Source organism: Protopterus annectens, chromosome 16.part0 (genome assembly GCF_019279795.1).
Source record: "Protopterus annectens isolate FY-2018-M chromosome 16.part0, PAN1.0, whole genome shotgun sequence".
In the NCBI taxonomy this organism is placed as follows: Eukaryota; Metazoa; Chordata; order Ceratodontiformes; family Protopteridae; genus Protopterus; species Protopterus annectens.
The window spans coordinates 629526222-629550293 of NC_056750.1; the positions used below are offsets into that span (position 1 = coordinate 629526222).

The 24072-nt window shown below is 36.0% G+C and overlaps 1 protein-coding gene across 1 annotated transcript in view; it reads left to right on the plus strand.

Annotated features, from left to right (window-relative positions):
• The window catches only part of LOC122790632 (sodium-dependent phosphate transport protein 2C-like), a 246201-nt gene that overhangs the window by 40569 nt on the left and 181560 nt on the right, over positions 1–24072 (plus strand). The window contains exon 2 of the mRNA XM_044058156.1: positions 15009–15150. Coding sequence (XP_043914091.1) covers positions 15009–15150 — 142 coding nt within the window. The remainder of the gene's footprint in view (positions 1–15008; positions 15151–24072) is intronic.

Consider the following 24072-nt stretch of genomic DNA (forward strand, 5'->3'; position numbering starts at 1 on the left):
CTCACCATTCTATGTTCATTGTAGATTAAATATTTTGCATTCTCTACAGCCGTGGTCTGTTGCTTCCTTTACTTTTTATGCATTTGGATTATTTTTTGGAAGTGCAGTTTACCAGCATCACCTGTTTTGTACTTTTCTTGGTTGTACATACATACATATATATCATACATATATATATATATATATATATATATATATATAAGTGGTTCCCCTTCATAATTGCGAAATACTGAAATCTTGAATTTCAGTATTTCATAACTATAAAGGAGAATTTTTCAAATGTTGAAAGTGCATAATCGCGAATTTGAATATTTCACATTCATGGTTATGGCTTTATGTTATGTGATGTGCACTGTTTGGTTTGGATGTTGTTTGGCATAGTGTATGGATTTACGTGGAATCTAAGGCAAGTCAGTGTTTTGTAAGGGTTTTGGGTTGGAGTTTGACTGTATGTGAGATTGTTTGTGAGTTGTATGTGTGGGTTAGGGTAGGAAGATGAACGTATGAGTGTGTAATTGTTGGATGTGTTGGTGTTTGTCTATGTGTGATGTGTGTGTGTGTGTGTGTGTGTGTGTGTGTGTGTGTGTGTGTGTGTGTGTGTGTGTGTGTGTGTGTGTGTGAGGGACTGTGGAATGTCTGGGTGTGAGTGTACTGCCTTTTACTGCTTGTGCGATTTTGGAGTTAGTATATATAAGTAGGGGTGCTGAGGGGTACAGGGGGGCTTGCTCCCCTGCTTATGTGTAGCGTAGGAATGTGGATGTGTGGTGTTTTGTTTTTGTGTGTTTATTTGTTTTGTAGTGTGGGTGTTGTGGTTTATGTATTATGTGGTGTATGCTGTGTGTTTGGGATTTGTAGTTTCGGGTTTGTGAAGGTTCAGTGTTTGAAGGTTTCGCCTTTATGGTTGCGAAATACTGAAATTGGAGATTTCAGTATTTTGTGATTATAAAGTGGAACCATATATATATATAGATAGATAGATATAAATATATAGATATAGATATATATAGATATATAAAATGCTGGTAAACCAAGTAAAACTGGAAGAGCAAACACAAATTAAAACAAACAACTTCTGAAATTAAAAAATAAAAAAATGAAAAAAAGACACTGACAGATCTTTGTGTAAATGTAGTGCTTTCATTCAATAACTAAGTATTAGAACTTCTTCAGAATGGAAAATTACAGTCAGTGAGTGTTTATATACAAACAATAAAATAAAGTATAATAAAATGTCATAAAAGAATGGACATCCCTTTGAAAAGAGGCTGCACAACTGTGGAGTTAATAATTATCAAATGCTAAGGATGGAGCATCAAGCACTAGCCAGTGAGTGCTAGGTGAATTTAAACTCATGAAAATAAATTTACACTAGGATCTGCCTGTGTCTGTGTCTTTTTTTCATTTTTTTATTTTTTAAATTCAGAAGTTGTTGTTTTGATATATATATATATATATATATATATATATATATATATATATATATATATATATATATACATGTGTGTATAACAACAAATCCCAAATGAAAAAAGAAATGGCAAATGTCAAAATATAAAATATTGTTATACATAGAATCCAACCCATGGTAAGTCTTCCAGGACAAATGCAAGAGTGGAAGCAGGATAAGAAAAATGGTAACAGTTCAGATGAAAGCCAGTGACTAGATGTTCAATTTTGAATGAACCGCATAAGCACCCAAAGCTCTACATTAAAAGAAAACTCCACAGCAATGAAGGTTCTTTTTTAGATATTTACTGAAAATAATCATGATGAGCGCTTTTGTCAATTGCAAATTTCTTCAAATCAAGCAGTAGTAACAAGGGTTTTCAATGCTGTAGTTGGAGTGGGATATGGGGTAGGCACTGAGCTTGACTGGTCTTAAAGTAAGGGTATGTGTCAATGTGTAAGTGTGTGGTTGGTGGAAAAAATATATCTAATTTACATATAGTGAGTGGTTGGTTTAAAATACCCATCTAATTTGCATGCAAAGTCCTAGGCATCTTCTGTCACTAGCCCCTCCCTCCCTTCCAAAGGTTTGCACACTAAAATATAAACTTGATTCATATCATTATTATTTATAAAAATGATCACAGGTTCATAGGTTCATAGGAAATTACTAGACTATCAGCCCTAGAGCCTTTATAAGCCTAACCGTGTTAATCTCAAGTACCACCATTTGTTCTTTCTGGGTACTTGAGATTGAAAACTAATTTATGAACAGAGTTGGTCTGTGATCAACACTGGCTACCCTTGTTCATGAGGGACATGGGTGCCACCCCAGAGGCACATTTGCAGTCTCTCATCCAATTATCAAGGCTGCATATGAATAGAGTCAGTGAGGATCTATGTTTTACATAAATAGGAGGTCTACTCCATAGAAGCAGCAGTCTCAGGGAGACATATCTGTCTCTCCGGCATGTTCTGTTAATGTCACAAGCTAGGTTGCGATCCCTAGAGTGAATGAATTTTGTCCCATTTGACTTGCAGATGTGCAGCATTTCCATTAGGGCAGGGTTGGAGTTTGCTGTACAGGCCGAGCACAAGTCACATCTCAACAGCCTATAAGATACAGAGTAAAGGGACAGGGCTTTCATTTATTTATTTTTGTTTCTTATGGAAAGTAACTTAGGAACTAAGTAGGAAAAGAACAGTGGGTTAGTCCATCATACCCTAGCAGTATGAGGTGCGCTCTTTTATGGGGCAACACAGGTTGAATATTGAAGACCCTGGTTGGTGCCTCTATATACAGGGCATCTCATATAACAATGTTACAATAATATTCTTGCCATGAAGATTGTGGCAGCGTTTACCTGTAGTCAGAATATCAGAAATTAGTCGGGAGAGATGTGTTTTTTGTAAGATTAAACAACGGCAACAAGATTGCTTTCACTCATAGATAATGAGCTTCCAAAGATCTTTATTTTTGTAAACCTATTTAGTAATAGAAGCGGATAATAAAATAGACCAAAAATTCAGGAAATTCTGCAGAGAATCCTACAAGCTGAACTCACTTTACTGACTGGAAGTAGAGGAGATGAGGGTTTGAGGCTTTATATATATATATATATATATATATATATATATATATATATATATATATATATATATATATATAAAAGTCCTGGGTACAAATTTAAAAAAAAGCAATACATTTTGAGCTAATGCAACATCTTCGAGGCACTTTACGTATCAAGTCCTGTCAATGTGTGTAGAATGTTAATTTCATTTTCAGATGGCAATGCATTCCTATAGTAGCATATTTGCATTTGTAAATACAATTTTGCATACTTTCTTTAAATATTACATATTTACTAAAAGGAGAAGTGTGATACAACTTCCTTTAATTGTATTGTTTAAAGAGTTGTTTACATTTTAGTTAACTCAATACAGCTTTGGCACAACTTCATTAATTTCTACTAAACATCTTTTCTAAAATAAGAGTTATATTTTCACAGCTTTTTATAAATTTATCAGACAAAAACAGTCATGCTAGTTTTCATTTTATCTGTCGTTCATTCTTGTTCTGCCCAAGTGTTGCATCCAAACAGTGGTCACTCAAATCAATTGCTTCTCCTAGAAAAAATACCTTTGGAAGAAAGAAGTAGAATGTTTGATGAATTTAAATCTACCACCAAACACTTCCAAAAACGTGGATCTTAATGTAATATTACTGTAATATCAGTAATTGTGCAGCTAGTTTATAACTTTAAAAATGCCTTAAAATGTATTATTGCAATTTTTTTCTTTTACACTTATGTAGTTTTCTTTGTGTAAAGTGGAGAGAAATCATTGGTATGCATTATTTATTACTTCAGAAAAATGTAAGGCATGCTTTTAAAATAAAAACATTTTTTGATAATAGTGTAACTGACATCTTCTGTACTTATAGAGGATCCACAATCACATTGAAATTTGATGTTATTCAAGATGTTTATAAAGGCAAAACATGTTGTAGGAAACTATATAACTAACTTTTATACTTACAGTACCACATTATCTTTTTTCTTTTTTCATCTATTTTTTTCTACTTTATAAATGCATAAAAAAATCTATGACTAAATCATTTTTCAGTATGTTTGTACTAAAGTAGATGTATTACAGTTATATCTGTTTTGGTTATAAGTTGCATTTTGAATATGATAAATACTGTTGCTATGACAAAAAATATTAAAATGAGTTTTCATAATTGATGATGGGTAATGTTTAAATATATCTTTAAATTTTATAACAGTATGACTGACTTAGATATCCCTCTTTGTTCTACAAAATTCCGTTGTACTATTTATCTCTCTGTCTTTCTTCCTCTATGTTGTTCTATATGTGTGTGTGTGTAGATATATATATATATATATATATATATATATATATATATATATATATATATATATACATGTGTGTTTGTAAATAAAAGTCATTAATCCGTGGGGAAATTTGGTTCTTCTTGAGCATAGACACTGCTGGCTCAGCCTCCTGAAAACAAGATAAAAGAACCATCTACTGTAGCCAATCTCATCTAAGACTTCAAAGTAATCACACAGTTATAACTTATTGGCACTTTTCCATTATTGGGGCAACACGGTTAACGTGATCGTTCAGCTGTAATCCAGTTCCTTAACATGTCTGTTAACCAGAGATTTAAGGTGTGGAGTGGAGGACATCACTAAAATTAAAACTTTTCAAGAACAGTTTTAATAGCTGCCATGCTACTATATGCTTCTCAGAGAGTGGCTTTGCTTCATGTTGTTTCCTTTGCTAACGGAGCGCCGCAAAATTACTGTCAGAACAGAGAAAGAAAAACCCAACTACTGCAAGAATAACACTGACGGAAATAAAGGTCCACTTGTGTTCAGGAAACTGCTGCAATAATCTAGTTGGGTCACTGTAAAGTTCAAATCAAAGAGTCTCGTTTCCCTTCTTTGATTTCAGTTTTGCTATTTAAACTTCTGTCACACTAGACGTTGAGCACTACGTATGCCTTTCTCCAGCATTTAAAGAGTTGATCTTGCATGAACACTTTACAGTTCTCAAGAGAACCAGGGACAGTTTTGCTAGCTCATTGGCTGTAAAATGAAATCTGACAGTGAAAAAAAGTGAGACGAGACGGCTGATTGCTCATCAAAGTTATGTTTCACATTTATAGAGCTAAACAGCATCGTTTAGCTTTCTTTTCAAACAAATCAAAAGCTGAAAGAAAAGTATTTTATTCCACAAGATTTGCAAAGTTAGAGGACAAGGATGAGGTTTACTAAGCTGTAATTATGGAGCGGTTTTATACCACTTTTGCAATACAGATCAGTTAGTTCTACAAATAAACTTCACATTCTGTGTAATTTATTCAGGAACTCTGCTTATACACCATACCTGGAAACATTAACAGACTTTTCACTTTATTGGGAAACGCTTCAGGAGATGACTGTCAAAACTGGTTGTACTTTCGGTTTCATTTGCACGCAGTAGAGAGGTGTGGAGTGTTGTAGGAAAAAAACTAGTTTAAGCGTGAAGCAGAACATGAATATTCCCTGCAACAATCCACTTTACTGTAGTCAGCTGTGTTGGAGCCTGCAGACTGCAAGGTAGGACACTTCGACTTTTTTAAGCCTGGTGTTGCCTGATTCGTTAAAATGCAACTTCACCTAAGAAAAGAAGAATTAGAGCAACTGGCCTTTTTTCCTCCAAATTCTAACAACATGAGGGCACTTTTCTGTTATCGATCATTGCAAACGCGTGGTAAAATTCCAAGCGCTCATTAGAACTGTTGCCCTGAGAATGGAAAAGTACGTAACTTATTTATAAAGCAATACTGCTTTATTGAAATGCCAAGAAATATTAAATGTTTGAGTGCTTTTGGCCTTAATAGAGCTTCATCAGATCTAACTCCAATTCACATGACATGTATTATTTAGCTTATTGTCAATTCACTCTAAATGATGGTTATTCATTTCATCTATAGGCTGTATGGCCAAGCTAAAGTAGGATAGGTCTTATTTTTCATACCTGTTCTGCATATCTACTCCTATTAGTAGCTAATAGGTTACAATGTATGTGGTGTATTCCCATCCTATCTAGCTGGTTCCTAATTGATACAAACACTTTATATACCTATTGTCACTAGCTGTGCACATCCATTAGTACATCAGCATATTTATGATTCAATAAGGAGATGTAATTTGTCTTATTAAAAATGGGCACCGAGTGCTAAAAAATGCATGACAAGAAGTCAGGTTTTAATCCATAAGTGTTATACTGCTGTAATCATAATTGCAGCTAGTCAGGACCATGCTGGGAAGTGCTAGCAGCCCAGTGTGTCAGGTGATATGCACCCTTTCCAAGAAAAAAGATTAAGATATCTAGTGGTATATCAATTGTAAGCACTGTGCCAAGAGCCATATCAGGGCACTGCATGTGCTAGGTATAAGATAACTTAAAAATTCTATGGCAGTGGACAGAACAGAGCTAAATATGACTAACTCCTTTTCCAGTATGCTCCATAAAATGACAAAAGGTGCAATCTGATTATAACTGAGGCAAGTATAGATTAATTCAAAGATTGTTATTATAGAACTAGGAAGAATTAGGTGTCATGTGAAGATAGATCCACTGTCAATATGCATACATACTGAAATTGTGCAGATGTTGCAGGTTGTAAATCTAACATAAGGTCAGCCCATGGTAGGAAGGTAAACTCATGTGTAAATCGTTGTTGAAAAGAGACTTAGGCTGTGATTCCAAAAGACTTGCTCTCAGTGTAAGTAACCATAACCAAGTATAGATAGGCCTTACACCAAAGTTAGTCACTTACACCGAGAGCAGGTCATTCAGAATCAGGACAGACTTACACTGAGAACAACTCTTTTGATATCCAGCCTGTAATCCCAATTTGTGAAGCTAGAGCTAAATTATTGCAAGAGGTCAGTTTGTTCAGGAAAGAAAGACTCCATAACCTTAGGGCCCTTAATATGAGCCTGAGAAGGGTCATTACAAAAACTTAGAGATAAGAGTATGGTTGGGTGATCATGCTGATAAAACAGAAAATGCTGAATTTGGCCTTGTGAAAAAGTATCAGTTTATAGGTGTTATTAAAACTGATGCAGGTAAGTAAAATAAAAACTCAGAAGTCTAAAGCACTTTCTCATTTGGCCAGTAAGTAAGTGGGGCTTTATCAGATCAGTAAAACACAGTACAATGACATAAATGCCCCAGTTCCAAAAGACTTGCTCTCAGTTTAAGTGACCACTTACACTGAGAGCAGGATGAAGGCAGGTGTTTTGGAATCTGGTCGCTGTAGTAAGCTTGTTTATAGATACGCCTTACACTGAAGTAAGTCACTTACACTGAAAGCAGGTCTTCTGGAATCCAGGCAGGACAACTCTTTTGGAATCTGGCTGTAAGAGTGTTCATATAGTTAACTTTGCTAAATAATAATTGTTTGTACTTGACAAAGTTGAGGTCGGGACTAGAAGAAAACAAAACAACAGATTTAGTAACATCAAACGATGAATATGTGTAAACCACTAATAAATCCTTGTATAAATTAGTACATGAAAGTTTTAAAACATATTCTTATTAGAAATACCAATACTGACACATGTACAGGAAATTAGACTGAGAAAATGTTTCAAAAGGCAGTGTTACATGCAAACTAACGTGCTTCTAAACTGGTGATGCTCACTTGAATTTTTTCATCCTGGTCCTGTAATAGTTAACCTACATGAATATAATTCCAGTTAAAAATAGATCATGCATGCAGTGAAGGGGTATAAAGAAAAATGCATTTAAATGTTAATAAAATCTATGATGGTCTAGCTTTTTTTAAGCTCGAGTACAGATCTGATAGAGCATTTTATTTTCAGTCCTTGTGGGAGTAAGCTTTTAGGCGAATCTGACACACTAGTTCAGAGTACAGTTGCCTTCAAATGGGCCACAAGATTACAATTGGCATAGTACATTTTTTGCGAGCTTCCAGCACTGTTTTAAACCGCTCTCACTGACTTGAAAACCTATCTGTTGCCTAAAAAATCGATTTTAAGATTTGCTACCTAGCACATTGATTCACCAGAATGATGTTCTCCGTATTACTTGAGAAATATTCATTGTATTTGTTTGCTCGGATTTTCAAATGAGATCTAATGCCTTAACAGTTAGACTTCTCTGGGAAATCTGCATTTAAAGATAGCAACTTGGAGTACAATAATATTTTTTGCACATGTGGTACTCTGTACAACAATGTCAATGGATGCATAGAAGCTGCAGTACCTACTACAGGTAAGCCCAGGACTAGCCATAGAAACAAACAACCCTGGTGGCATCTCAATTAAACAGGATATACAGCAAAAGGAAAAAATGATGGTAAAATCAGAATTGTAATCCCCTTTCATAAGGGAGGACCTTCAATAGATCCTGGAAACTAAAGACCCATTAATCTGACTAGCCTTATTTCCAAAGCCATGGAAAGAATTATCATGGAAATTATCAATAAGGATATAGGAGATCTCCAGACACTGGATCTATCCCACTTTGGCTTTGTCAAAAGAAGGTAATGCTTACTGAATCTAGGGACCTCTTTGAAAGAGTCACTAAGGCAATGGATAAGGTGAAAATGGTGCAAACCTTATACCTAGATCTGGCTAAACATTTGATACAATACCCCACTAAGGCATTGTCAACAAACTTATAGTACTAGGTATAAACCCCTTTATAATACTCTGGATAGCTAGCTGGCTCAATATTAGGATCTAGGCATTCAGACTCGGTGAGGACACCTCCACAAAGAGGCCGGTCACCAGTGGAGCCCCTCACTCTTCTTTGGCATCTACTTCTCAGATGTCAAAGCCAATGTCAATGACCTTTGGTCGACCAAGTTTTCATATAATTGCAAACTGGCAGCAGCCATTGAATCCAGCAAAGATGTTAACACCTTTCAGGAAGGTCTAATACAGACAAATGCTTGGTGCCAAAGCCATGGCTTAAAACTCAATACCAAGAAATGTATTATAGTACATTTTGGGAAGTCTGCCACCCGGGTAAGTATATCATCAATAATACATCCTTAAAAGTTGATTCACTAGTTTGGGATCTGACAACTCATGTAGGCAGTAACCTAGACTTTGACCACCATGTTTCCAAAGTAGTAAGAAAATCCTCCTATGTTGCTCAACTTATAAGTAAGGACATGGCATCTAGGTCCAGTGAGGTTGCCATACCACTGTACTCAGCCCTCATCAGACTCATCATAGAGTATAATATTCCCTTTGTTATGTACCTGACCAGACACATGCAGCAAATGGAATGTTCCTTACAAAAAGAAAACGGAATAAACACAATGTCCTCCATTGATTGCCTCAAAGCCCTGTCAATTTACTTGGTATCATACAGACGTCTGAGAGATGAGCTTTGCCTGTCATACAGGCATACCTCTCAACTGTCTAGATTTTCACAGACTGCCCAGATTTATGAGTCATATTTTTGGTCTGTTCCACATAAAAATGTGTGGTTTTCTGGCAAATCACTGAAGAATAAACTCACTTAATAATGATATACATTTGAGTTTAAGCCTTCATACCCTTTAGAAAATGCATGCTAATACAAATCTTGTTATTCTAGCAACTTTCTAAGTTCATAAGAGCAATATTTAAAATCTGTTATCTATTTCTGAGCCTCTGCCCCCAGTTTATTTTAGGCTTTGCCCAGATTTCTTGAACTAAGACATTGAGAGCTGTGCATACAAGGCATCCCTGGACCCTGTTTTGATGAACCTTTTGCACATCCACAAAACAAACAGAATCAGAACTGCTAGATTAAAAGACCCAAATTTTGCTTGCAGCATAAATATGACATGTTGGAGAGACCGATATGGTTCTCAGAGAATTCCCATTCACTGGAGCAGGCTTCTCATCCATGTGAAGAAGACGTCATTCCTATCCTTTTTTAAGCACATCTTGGACAAATAAATGGTTAATTGGAAATGTATTCCTGGTCTGGCTCCTGATTCTCTGATGAGTCTCCACCTATATAAACTGAATGTGTGGGTCACATTTGGGTTGCACGGCTAAGTTTCTAAGGGCCCTAGTGGTCATTAGGCTAATATACACCTATAAACCTATGAACCATGGTTGCACCAATTTGAAGAAGGGAAGAATCTTCCAAAAAGGTGACTCACTGCTGGTACACACTTAGAAATAGCATCAGCAATGATTTCCTATGGAAAACAGTGAAAGGTATTATGTTCCTCAGCATCTTGTGATTTGGGCAAATGATGAAAATGACATTTTCATGATGTGCTGCAGAGTAATTGGATTACTGGCACTAAAGATTAAGGTGGAATTATCGCCATATTGTATGAGGGATGCTTGACATTTGGTGAAATGTACATTCTTGGTAAATGTGTTAATTCTGATAATACAGAAACACAGCTAGGGCTACACCCATCAGCATAATGGTTTTCACTAAAAATTAATTTAGCATACTTCATTACTGTTACTAACATTTTCAGTCACTTCTTACTTATTGTTTTAAATATGCATATCACAGTACAAATCAGATAAATAATACAGATACCTTCAGAGGTACAAAAACAGTTTCTGAATATAAAGTTAGTTTGGTGACAGGCTCCATATCATGCTCTTCCCCTCCACATGTAAATGACTGAGAGGTAGTCACAGGGGTAGGGGTTGAGTTGCAGGTAAAGGGGAGGGTTTAGTGTCAGTCAAGCCCTAAAGAGGGCAGACCCAGAACAGAATGCTTAATTTTCTGAGTTAATATAACAACAGGTCTATATTAGCAGAATGAAAGATGACTTACGCGAATGCATTTTGAGTGACATAAATTCATCGAATGGCATATAAGCGATTCAATAAATTTGTCATAGGGCAAGGAGATGGTTGGCCACATCCCGGAGCTGCCCTTTCCTTCCATATAGTTCGATCTCAGAGTTGGTATATTCAATTAGGGGGTGGGGCCCCCCTCATTGGGAGTGTGTGGGGGGCAAAGCCCCCCACCTATTTATGATGTTAAATTATTTGTTTTTAGCGAATAGCCCCATAAGTTATTTCCCTAGTGAAAAATTCGCTTACGTGGCCATTTGCTCTTCTGCATTTTCGTGCATTATGTGTCGACCTTTTTGTAGTTGCACATGTGCACTTTCGTTCTGTTAACATAGACCCTATAACAAAGCCTCAGCATCCTTAAGCCTTTTCTACAGGACTGGTGAAAAAGTAGACATGTCATCCTTCCAAAGAGTGAGAGGTTTTTCAAGGGACAACACATAGATAGAGTAAGGGGCAAAGATGGTTCTCCCTCTCTTGTGCTACATTATGGTATGTGGGCTATACTACACTACATAGTGTATTGGGTAGAAAATATGTCCCCCTATGGCAAATGCAGAAACATGATATGCTTTTATCATGGTCTTGTGTTCAGGGAGGTTTGTTATGGTCTTCCATAGTATTCATAATATGGATAATTTTGAGTATTAGTTGATACGTGTTGATTATATTTGAATATTATGTATAGTATTACAACTAAACAAGAAATCTATGGGTCACCCTCATGTTTTTTGCTGAATGAGTTCTCAGTTGGCATTCATACCTGAGAAGGAGATGATTCAAATTAATAAGCTTTCAACAAGATGATACATTCCAGGTAATTTTTAAGAGCTAAGCTTGGTGGGGTCACTGTCCCTTTAAGAAGAAAATCTGAAAATGTAGCAATGGAGTGAAGTGACTGAATAAACTGGGCACTAACTGATTAGATTTACTATAGTGATGATTATTCATTTCCTACTGATTTTATTCTGAAATTGCTAAAAAGAACTGCGTATAATGAATGAGGTATTGTAATAAAAATTGAAATACTTTAAGTTAACATAACTTGTGAATTACAAATAACTCATCCACTCAAAATGCAGTACATTTTGATGTGTTCTTTGTAAGACAGAAGAATCCCTGGCAATAGATAGATGGCTAGATCCAGTTTCATTATGGAAGTCACATCATCAATATTTACATTAATATCTTTCTATGGAATTTTACAAAAGACTCTAACCTCACAGTTTTAAATTTTATGCAGAACTATTTGGCTTTGGCAGAAGGTAAAAAGCAAAATGAAAATATGTATATGCATTAAGTACAGATATCTTCATGAAAATAAAATATGATTTATGGTTTGAATTTTGAAGCTGTTAAATCACATGATCTGAAGCTAACCCTTTCAGATACTAATGAACAGGTATTCATTTACAGAGAAAATAACTATTTTCCTGATTATCTTGTGTAAATGAGATATGTATAATCAACAGTGATAACTGTTACCTAATATCTCTTTGCTGTTAAAGGTTAAACATCAAGGGTTTTATCTTTCACATGCACAGTTAGAAATAACCAGTCCTCACTAGTGACATTCATTTCTGTTTTATAGCTCACAGCATTTAATGAGTTACATACAGTACAAAAATAAAAGATTAATAGCAATGGTTGGAACAGATAGAAGTGTTTAACAGCCAAATTTAAAACTGATCTTCTTTTTCACCTTCATATCAAGCTGGAAATCATGACTCCCGGGATGACATGTTCTGTGTCTGCAACCTTCCAAAATCCCTTAGTATGAACACAGGTGGTGTTACTGTTGCAGGAATTTCAATAGCCTACATGGCTTTATAAGTTTTAGAGATGCATCTCCAAATAATGGCATTGCACTGCTAAAAACCCGTAGCCCACGGATTGTAGTATGAGGTTAGACTAATGCACTCTGTCATACAGAAATAAACACTCATTAAACATTACATGATGTCCAAATTCTGTGTGGAACTGATGCTCAAGGTGCTAGCATTTGGTTTTAAAACAAAGCCATTGATTACTTACTCCTACCTGTCAAAGACTAAATTTCTTCTAGTGATCTGTAATTGTGAACTACATATTAGGGTTAGAAATGACCCGTTAAGATAATAGTTATACTTAGCAGGGATAGAATTTTAAACAACTCATACAAGTTAAATCCAGGTTTTAATCCATGGCTTTGGTACCAAGAGTTTGTCTGCATTATATCTTCCTAAAGGGTATTCTCATCTTGGGAAGATTTAGTGACTACTCCCAGGCTTTGGCATCTGAGAAGCAGATGCCAAAGAAGAGAGGGCCCAGCACAGAGCTCCTCTGGAGTGAATATTAGAGCAGTAGTGAGTAAGTCAGTATGGCTCAGATACAATACAGAGCAAAACTATTCTTTCTTATTATGGAAATTCATGAAACAAGGAAGTACATGTTTCAGACTGTCTAAAGTTTAGGGAGTGTTTTGCATTTAGGTCAGAACTAAAAGGTCAAGCAATGATATCAAAAAGAAAATTGTAGCTTTACATTATGAGAATCTCAAAACAGAGCCAGCATTACAAAGAATTGTTTACATATTTGCAATTTTTCTAGAAGTTTCTGGTTCATTTTATTTATTTTCTGTTTGTTCAGTGGGTATGCAGACTGGTCTATTGTCCCTTTTCAGCCATAGCCTGAGCTCAAAGAGCAGAAAACACATTTATACAAAATGAATATATAGCAAAATCCAGAACATAGTAAGACTGAAAGCAAATAGAGTAACATTAACAAATTGAGCTAGAGTGCATTGAAAAAAGATATTTACAAAATACAAGCTAATACATGCATAAAATACAGTATAATCATAGATATAATACATAAACTCCAATATACTTATGAAATATTTGCATATAAGATGTCAAATTAAGAGACTGAGAAAAGGTTATTAAATGTATTCTATTATTCATGATATTGGATAGTAAATTACCTAACCATTTTCATGGTAGCAGTTGCAGGTAGATTCAGTAAAGAGGTGCTCTTTAAGTGCACCTTTGAAGCTTTTAATGGTTTCTACATTTTTGATGTGTTAGGCAGGTGGTTATAGGTAACAGGTCATGGTCTAGAGCAGGCTCTCTCACTTAAAGCAGTCTTAAATGGAGGAGATACTAGAATGAAACTGTTGGCCTGTGTACTTGTGAATACATAGACATTATATTTTAAAGGAAGTACCATTCTTAAAGTGGGGGTCATGACTGTGTTTTAGCAACTTGTAAATTGGAGCACATAGAAGAAAAGTGGCCCTATAATGCATTGAAAATCCATATGGAATTTTCTAGCAAATTGCAATAGTGTATCTGGGGGGTCTACTAATAGAATGAATCTGCAGATTTTATTCTCAGCAGTCAGTGTTCTGTGATTATTGTGGGCTGAATGCATAATGAGAAAAGGAAAGTGAAATTCAAGTTTGGGTATTAAAATATTTTAAGTAACGCTCCAACGAGCAGCAGATAAAAGGAGGTGGCTGATTTTGCATCAAAGTTTTAACCGAGCAAGGACTGAATTAGTTACAAAAATCGTGTAGATGGTAAAAGAAAGGGTAGGGTTGAATATTCAGCTCTTTTCAGTGACATTAAGTATTATGTTCTCATTAAGATTTATTAAGAGAATAGGAGAAACGGTGAGTTATTTCTTGGTTGAGGCAAAGGCCATGACATCAGTTTTCTTGGCGTTAACCAGTAGTGGACCAGGTGCATAAGTGAGTGAAACTGTCTAGTAACTTGGTTTGCAGGTCACAGGGATAGTACTGGATTGCAGAATCAACATATCATCTACATACATTATTAATTTGGCAATTTTAGGGGGTGATTATTAACAAAGAGAAAAGAGAAGAGGACGTCTACTTTTAAACTTATCTTCTGGTACAGGATATCCCTAAGTGTCCAGTTGTAATCCTTAAATCAGAAGATTGGAATTTAGACAAGGAAACAATAGTTTCTCCTCCTTTCATATACCACTGGTGTGACAGTGGGAGGCACTTTCTGCAATGGTAACTTCATATACAGTGCTTAAACTTTGATACAAATTACTGATTCAGGAGTCCTTAGTCACACATTGCCATCTAAATTACTGATTCATGAGATAATGATTTTACAGTTTCACAAAAACATTTTAATGTTTAAAAGTTGCTTTCTCTTTTCTTTCCATTTTTTTCAGAATTCTCCAGGGATTCGAAAAATGAAACTAAATTCTGAAATTCTACCCCCAATCTGTCATCCTTCTGGTAATGATGAAAAGGTAGTCCTTAGCTTAGAAGATATTCCAACTACAGCTGATCTATCTTTGGAAAAAAATCCGGGTGAGTTCACTCCTAACATTTATGCCATGACATTTTAGCTACTTACCATTATGACAATCACATCATTTTAATATACCGCACTTCATTCAGTCTTATGGCCATTGCTCTAGAAGTTGGTTTTATTTACACACCTCTTGTTCACATTCACTATTAATTAGCAAGGTGGCAATAAAAATTGTATACTGTCTGTATGATATTGTGCCAACAAAATGTTCTGATGTGCCCCTGGAAAGTAGGCAAGTTGTTACTGGAGCCAGTATTTGAAAAGGCTATACAAAATGGAAGTCACTCAAAATAGCAAAAATATGCAAGTTAAACAAAAAAAGCTTAATAGTGAGTGCAAGTGCAAGAAGGATTCATCTAAGTATAATTATGCCTACATCTGGACAGCCTAATGAATGTGTTAGTGTGTGCCAACTCCTCTGCTGTTTTCAGAAAAAGTTATTCTGCTCTGATTTCTATATGCATTGTGGGGGGGTTGTGCTATCAAATACATAAGTACACACATCTCATGCCAAGAGAGTCTGTCCAGTGTCGATTAATGCAAATATGACTTCTGGGACAGCCACATTACATTCTTGGGCTTTATTTTATGTTTATGTTTATATTTAATATTACAATTTCTGAACTGGTATTTGCCTCTTTCCAATTTGTGAACTCCCTCCACTTTATTTCTGCCACTAAGATCCTCACTGATGATTAAACTCACACAGCAGGAACAACACTGTAGAATCCCTGGGAAACAGGTGGAGATAAGATCAGGGCATCCTAATGTGCAACCACCCTGACAGCAACGAGAAGCTTTTTTTTTCATTAAACTCTACCCCTTTTCACTTCAGACCATGTAGTTCCAGCAATAATGGCATATGTATATATATATATATATATATATATATATATATATATATATATATGGGTCTACTTCAAAACATTGAAATTTCATAATGTTGAAATTCAAAACATCGAAATCCCAAAACACTGAAAACCCAAAACAATGAAAACTCAGAATATTGAAAGTGTGCTTCATAACATTTAAAGCTACAACACACATGTAAATAACATCCCCTCCACCTATAACAACACTTAACTAACAAACACACTTTCTAGTATGTTTCTGCAGGGAGGGAAGTCCCCTGCACCCCCCATGTGGGGGGTTCTGCCCCCACACCCCCTGTAAATTAAATATACCAACTCCAGGATCGCACTACAGTGGAAAAAAGTTAATTTCCTAACCTCGCTGTATTGAGACTGAGGTTAGGAAATTAACATTTTTCCACTGTAGTGAAATATTGGAGTTGATAATGGTTAGGAAATTAACTTTTTTCCACTGTAGTGCGATCTTGGAGTTGGTATATTTAATTTACGGGGTGTGGTGGGCAGAGCCCCCCCACATGGGGGTGCAGTGGGGCTTGCCCCCCTGCAGAAACATAGTAGAAAGTGTGTTTGCTAGTTAGGTGGTGTTATAGGTAGAGGAGATCTTATTTACAATGTATTTTTCAGTGTTATGAAGCTAAGTTTCAGTGTTCTGAAGTTTCATTGTTTTGGGTTTTCAGTGTTTTGAAATTTCAATGTTATGGTCTCAATTTTATGAATTTCAGTGTTATGAGATTTCAGTGTTTTAAAGTAGACATATATATATATATATATATATATATATATATATATATATATATATATATATACTTCATAGGATCGAAATTTCAGAACATTGAATCTCTGATCATGTAATACCAGAGGTTGGAAGTTTTGAAATATTGAACCTATGGGGAAAAAAATCTAAAATGTGAAGACTTATTTCACATTTTTGCAGGGGGGGCAAGCCCCCCTGCACCCCCACACCCCCTGCTACTTACTTAACTATACCAACTCCGAGATTGCCCTACAGTGAAGAGAATGGTAAAGTTCCCATTCTGCACTGTACAGCAATCTCCATTCACAAGGTTCGTTGTTTCAAAACTTCAAACCTCTGGTCTTCGATGATCAGAGGTTCAATGTTCTGAAATTTTGATCCTTTGAAGAGGATCCATATGCGCGCGCGCGCGTGTGTGTGTGTGTGTGTGTGTGCGTGTGTGCGTGTGTGCGTGTGTGCGTGTGTGTGTGTGTGTGTGTGTGTATGTGTGTGTGTTTGTACATCCACATATGTACTTCACTGCTAATGATTTACCTGCAGTTCTACATTATTGTTCAGCCTGGAGTAAGTCCTGTGCCATCCCAGAGTGAGAAAGATAGCCAGCAGTGCCAATCACCTCCCCTTTTGCCTATTCTTTGATCTCTGGCCCACTTATCAAACCAAGGGTTGCCATAGTCTTGGGTTTATGTAGTTTACCTTACAGATACATACCCATCTCCAGGTATGTGATGCACAGTTTATGTATTTTTGTTTATTACCATGTTAACTGGTTAAGTGGAATAGTTTGTCAAACTTTATTAGTTATTGCTTGATCTAATGTCACAAGGACAGTAATCTAGCAGTAAAAAACATAACAGATAATGGTGTTTATGATAAGTCATAAAATCTAGTTGTTGTGTCTTTCAGCTTTTCCCGGTTAGGGGTCGCCACAGCGGAATTCCGGTCCGCTAATGACTGGCAGTAGATTTTTACATGCTGAGTTGCCAGCCCTGACGCACAACCTTCAATGAAGGTACGCCCATTCACGCATGTCTCCACACAGAAGACGCTTTAGCTGAGAATCGAACGGGACAACGTCTTACTGTGAGGAGACAACTCTATCGCAGCACCACCACTGGAAATGTAATTATAACATAAAACCATTCATGAATGCTTTGCGAAGGGAATGCACAGTAGCAAATCATGCAGAATTCTGGCATAGTTATTATAACTAATCTAGAAACAACTAATTAGTCAAACAAATGAGCAGCAGTCAAGTGAAATATTTACATTTCTCCTAAGTTTTAGGGAGTTGTTGAGGGACTATTTAAATGGCTTGAGGTCTGATGCTCGGAAGTAGATGACTCTGTAAACATGGCACTGCAACTGAGGTTATTTCTTTAGGCATGAAGCTAACATGAGGCCTTCCAAAAGAATACAAAATGAGCCAGGCAGCAAATTCAATAGTGATACTAACTATGAAGAAAGCATGAAATAATTGTTAATATGTCTATTTATGCAAAGTGATTGTCAATAAAAAAAATCCTTCAGTAGTTCCAGATTCATAACCCACTGCTGACATCTGTTTACCCTTAGCCCAGCCATATTTGCTTACACAAGAATTACCATGATAAAATTTAATATTTTTGGATTATTTGACAAAAGCACCAGCAAACCAGTAGCTTTCAGTCAGACATTCCTGATGCCATGCAAAGTCTTTGGATCTATGAAATTAATTTGTTAAATGATTCTAAGCAGCTTGTACTGGCTTGTGTTTTTCTAAGTAGTGAAGACATCCCAGCTACTAAACTCACAATGCTGACAAAGTAGTATCTTTAAAACAGTAAGGTGTTTCAGGTGCCTAGCAATGTTTACCTTGTTAACAGATTCTACTTAAGGCAGAAAGGAACATAAGTGCAACATAAATAGTTAGAAACTCAAAAAGGCAAACATTACATAGTAAAAGAATTCTGTCAGTTGCAAAGTCAGGTATTCATCTGCCTGTCATTACCATGTTAAGTGAAAAAAAAATTGTAAGAGATACTTAAGGTTGTCCACACTACTTATAGGTCAGTTCTAACTTAATCCACATACTTTAATTGTTGTAGAGTTATAAATGTCATCCTTTTACTGTTTATTAAATTGATATTTTATTTTTCTTTTGTTTAAAAAGTTAGCATTGTGGTTATAGTCTTGTTCTAAATAAATCACTCATATGCTGATAATACATAACAGTTCCAGCTTTGCCCTGTGCCTAACACTGAGGTGTTATGCTTCAGTTTTCATGCTGCGTATAGCTCTGTATTTGTTTACCGGTCCCCTAACTTTGTTGCTATTGTGGTTTACTAGTTATATTTAAAGTCATAACTGAGCTGTGGGAAAGTTCTATGATGCTTCAAAGTGGGAGATTTTTCTGGAATTTGCACATTGCAAGGCACTTGTAAATTCTACTGAGATCAATGATTTTCTTTTCTGTGAAATTTGCCACTTTTGGCCCCAGTTCTCTATTCCTGCCAATGAAGCTCATCTACTAACAAAGTAGTGCCTGGGATCCTGGACTTAATTTTATTAAGATGATCTACACCTAGACTACACAACAATCATAGTGTAGATGGGAAACATGCCTTCTTAGCAGTATCTATAATGGTTTTGATACAAAAAGCAATTTATGCAAAGCCATCCTCCATCCAACCTCAACCCCTTTTTCACATTTTGCACATGGTGTTGGTGTGTCAACAGTGACAATCATCTCGAGGCAAGGTTTACATCACCGGGTGGCTACCCATGCCACAGTTTTATGCAAATGTTATGCTTATATTATAAATGTGCATTGTAATGTGTCTTTAAGAATTCCACAGGTAGTGCATACAAGACATGATATAACTCTGTTTTCCTTAATCAATTGATTCCATTTCACTAAAGGCATAATTGCTTACTTCATTGCTCCTGTGGGCCTGTGCCATTCTTTAATATTTGTAATGTGCCTATGGAGAATTTCTGAATCCAAATCTGACCAACAGTATTTGGTGTTACAACAAGATTCTAGAAATCACTATAGCATAAAATGTTCATCAGTTTGTAATCTGTATTCTTCAGTCGTCTAAAAATGCATTACTTATTTCAAGTTTAGGATTGAGAGTAGGCAGATTTTAAAACTACGATAGAACTGTACATGAGAATAGATATGCTAAACCACAGTTTTGTTAAAGTAAGCATTCCCTAGACAGATCATATCAGAAAACTGAATGGAAAATATTTAAATAACAAATGAAAATAAGTTGCCAAAATTCCATCATTAAGTCATTTGCAGTAAAACATCATAGCAAACTCAAGCTGTAGGAAAAATATTATTTTTGCTTGACAATGACTCAGAATGAACCAAAGGTAAACCAATCAATGAAAAATGTACATAAAACAATGAAATAACAACAAATATTGCAAAATACCATAATTCATATGAAAACAAACTGAAAAAGCCAAATACTGGATAAAACAGCCTCTATACTTTCTGAGACAGTGAGAATCCTAGAGTTTTTAGAACAACCACAATTTCATTTTAATTAAAGCTGCTGAATATTCATCACAGTTACAGGTTCACTCAGCCAGCATGATTGTTTCTTTAAATTAACGTGACAGACAGCTGGAAGCAAATGGGTGCAGACATTTATTATTTACAGCCTCACATCATGATTAACTAAAAATGGCGGCCACGGTGGTGCAGTGGTTATCATTGCTGCCTCATAGCAAGAGGTTTTCCGGTTCGATTCTTGGCTGAGGTGCCTTCTGTGCGGAGTCTGCATGTCCTCCCTGTGGTCGCGTGAGTTTCTTCCAGGTGCTCCTGTTTCCTCCCACATCCCAAAGACATGCTGTAGGTGAATTGGACACTCTAAATTGGCCCTAGGCATGAGTGTGTGCATGTGTGTGCCTTCTGTGGAAGGTTGGGTGCCGGGCTGGCAATGCGACACCGTAAAACTCCACCGCCAGTCATGAGCAGACAGATATTCCGCTGTGTGGACCCCTAACTAGGAAAAGCCGAAAGAAGAACATGATTAACTAAAAATCGTAAAGTAGTCCAAGTCCCAACTTTTTCTAATCTACTTAATACATTTAATCTTAATGAAAGACAACAGTCGGATTTAGTTGTATTTAAAGATAAGTTGCAATAGTATTGTGAACCTAAAATAACTTGCCATGTATACAAAATTTAGTTTACACTAGAAAAAAAGGCTTAGAGGAGTCTCTTGATGCAGAGTTAAGGCACAGAAAAAAGCCTCTAAATTTGTCATTTTGCACGTTTCACTGTCATAATTGCATGTACTATAAAATGAAAAAATAAAACTACGTTTTGCCAGAATCTTTTTTTGACACTGGAACTAACAGTGAATGCATGTAGAGTATCAGAGTCACTCAATATTCAGAAAGCGCTTCCAGAGTCTTAGATGTGTGTATGATTAAAATCAAGCTAAAACCTATTGGCAATAGATAGAAGATTACTATAAAGACAAAGAATAATGTGAAGAATATGTCAAACTGTGGTAGCAAAGAAAGCTGATGTTATATACAAGAGTGATAATAATTGTGAAAATTGAGAAGTACTCAGTTCAGCAGTAACCATTTTGTTTAACAAAGATCATTGTGTATTTATGAAAACAAAAAAGCCATATCCAACTCTTATTAAAAAGTACAGGAAGTATGGACAGCCCAAATATTTGTCTTAGATATACAGGTCAAGGGATAAAAAGGCAGAAATAATGTAGAAGTAACTGGACTGAACCTTTTTATATCAATATTAAACTTATCAAATTTAAGTGAGATACTGGAGCTGGATATAGCATCATTACAGAAGAGAACTTGGTCTAAGAAATTCATTTTCTAAGTCTGATGTTCCGTTATTGACTTAGCCTAGATATAAACTGAAACCACTGGATCAGATAAGCCAGTGAAGATTACAATGTATTAACTTGTATTAGTTCAGCTACCTAATATATTGGGAAGTCTTATTGTGAACTATTGGGCATGATTAAGCAAATTAAGCAAATTCACATTGTGCAGATGCAGGAACAGTGAGCAGTGGACTAGAGGATTCAGTGTAGTTAGAGACAATGAGTTACACAGCTGTAGGGACAGTAATTTACACAATCGAAGAATCAGTAATTTGTAAAGTTGCAAAAACAATGATCCACTGTTCCCTGATACAGTAATTCTCACAGTCACAGAATAAGACTAGAAAGCCTCAGGATCAAAGTGCAGTGATCTGGGATCAAAAACACAACGAGAAAATTGAATACAAATGCTACTTTTGAAAATTTTCTTCAGCATACTAACAATGACAAAGTTCCAGGTATTTAAAAAAAAAAGGCATTAATATTATATGACAAGAAACAAATAAATTACTATTTCAAGTTGCTGTACTTATCATGACAAAATTCATTGCTGACAGTGGCTGGTATTCAAATCAATAGACTGATTGCAATAAATCATCTGTGGATTTTTATGTTTAAGAGAATCCAAGAAGCACACTTACAAATTGTTATGCTTAAAGAAAGGGAAGTGTGATATAATGTTTGACCAAGAATCCCCAGGGAAACAGAACTTATGATAATAGCTATCATATCTGTGTCATGAACCATAAAAACTCCAAAGGCTAAATAATAACCTATAAAGTTCTAGACAGTGTATGGAGTAAAGCTACTGTTGACTTATTCCATTTCAAGAACAGTTAGTATCTAATGTGTGATGAACAATGTTCAAGTACTCAGAGGTCATCAAGTTTTAAAAGATACTTCTTAATAAGCTCTGACAACATTGATGATGTCAGTGTTTTTTCTTGACATGGTATCGTTGACAAACTCATCACAGATAATGGTTGACAGTTTCTAAAGCCAGAAATGTTGTGCTTTTTCACACATTGGGAGTTTCATGCTTACTAAGATAGTTACAGTTCAATGTTCAAGCTGAGAGAGTTATAACAGTGAAATGCATCACGCAAAATCACATTTCCATTACAAAACAGAGCTGTTATTTTGTACATCTTTAAGACAGAAACACATCACTTAGCTCCACAAGACTTTCACTTTTACTTCTGTTGATTAGGAAGAGAATAAGAGCAAAGTTGCAGCCATCTTCTCTTGCTCTTCAACCAGAAAAAATTACTAATGTCCAATAAGCATGTCTTACAGCTGTCAGAAACACAAATACTAGTACAACTAAACTAAGACATTACTTATGCTGAAGCCAAAAGAAACAGTCAAAATAAAAAATCCAGTTGATGAACACTTTGAACAACACAAAGCTGTTGTAACTGGACATACAAATTCACCCAAAGCATTCATTACCAAGACAAAAGTTCCAACACTGTGAAGAAATAGAAAGAAACACCATCAGACTAGTCTCATCTCAAGACAGTAAAATGGCTGAGAGTCTGCAAATAAGTGTCAGTTCAAGTCAGGAAGCATTACAAATACTATAACCAGAAATTGTTCCAGAGTGTGAGTCCCATTGGTAACCATCATAGTGACCTTGTACAGGACAGTTCCTTATTTGTCATAACCAATGATGACAATCTGCCTGGGGATGACTAGCTATCTAGCGTGACCTTACAATCTGGGGGTGCCTGTCATTTTATCAACAGCACTACCATCATGTGCTGACTGATCGAAGAAAAGTGAACAAAACAACTTTCACCAACAGTTCAGTTTTCTTTTTTCTCCACTGTTGTATGACCTCGGAGTTGGTATATGTAGGTTTTGGGAGGTGTTGGTATGCCCCCCCCCACATGGGAGGTATAGGGGACTTGCCCCCCTACAAAAAACTTACAACTGAGATTCAGTGAAAGCTGTTTCACTCTTTATTTTTCAAATATTCAGCACTCGATAATAATGCTATTGACAATCAACATATATTCCAATCTGGCATGACTACAATATTCATTTACTAATGACTTGTCTAGAGATGGTAAAGTTATTTTTTTTTTTTATTTAACATTTGTTTACTGGGAAAGTCTAATTTGGAACGAGCCAATTTTCAGTGGAGGTCCAGGAAGAAACACTCCAGACGCATGTCTTTGTAATGTGGGAGGAAACCGGACCACCTGGAGAAAACCCACACAAATGCAGGGAGGCCATGCAGACTCTATACAGAAGACACCCCAGCTGAGAACTGAGCTGGAGGACTGCTTGCTGTGAGGCAACAATGAAACTGCTGCACCAGTGCAACGTTATTAGTTATTAGAAAAGCAGTGAAGTGGAAGGATAATGTTACATGCCATGATAGTAACTGCTGAGTACTACTGCTTCTGTTCAATTACAGTATGT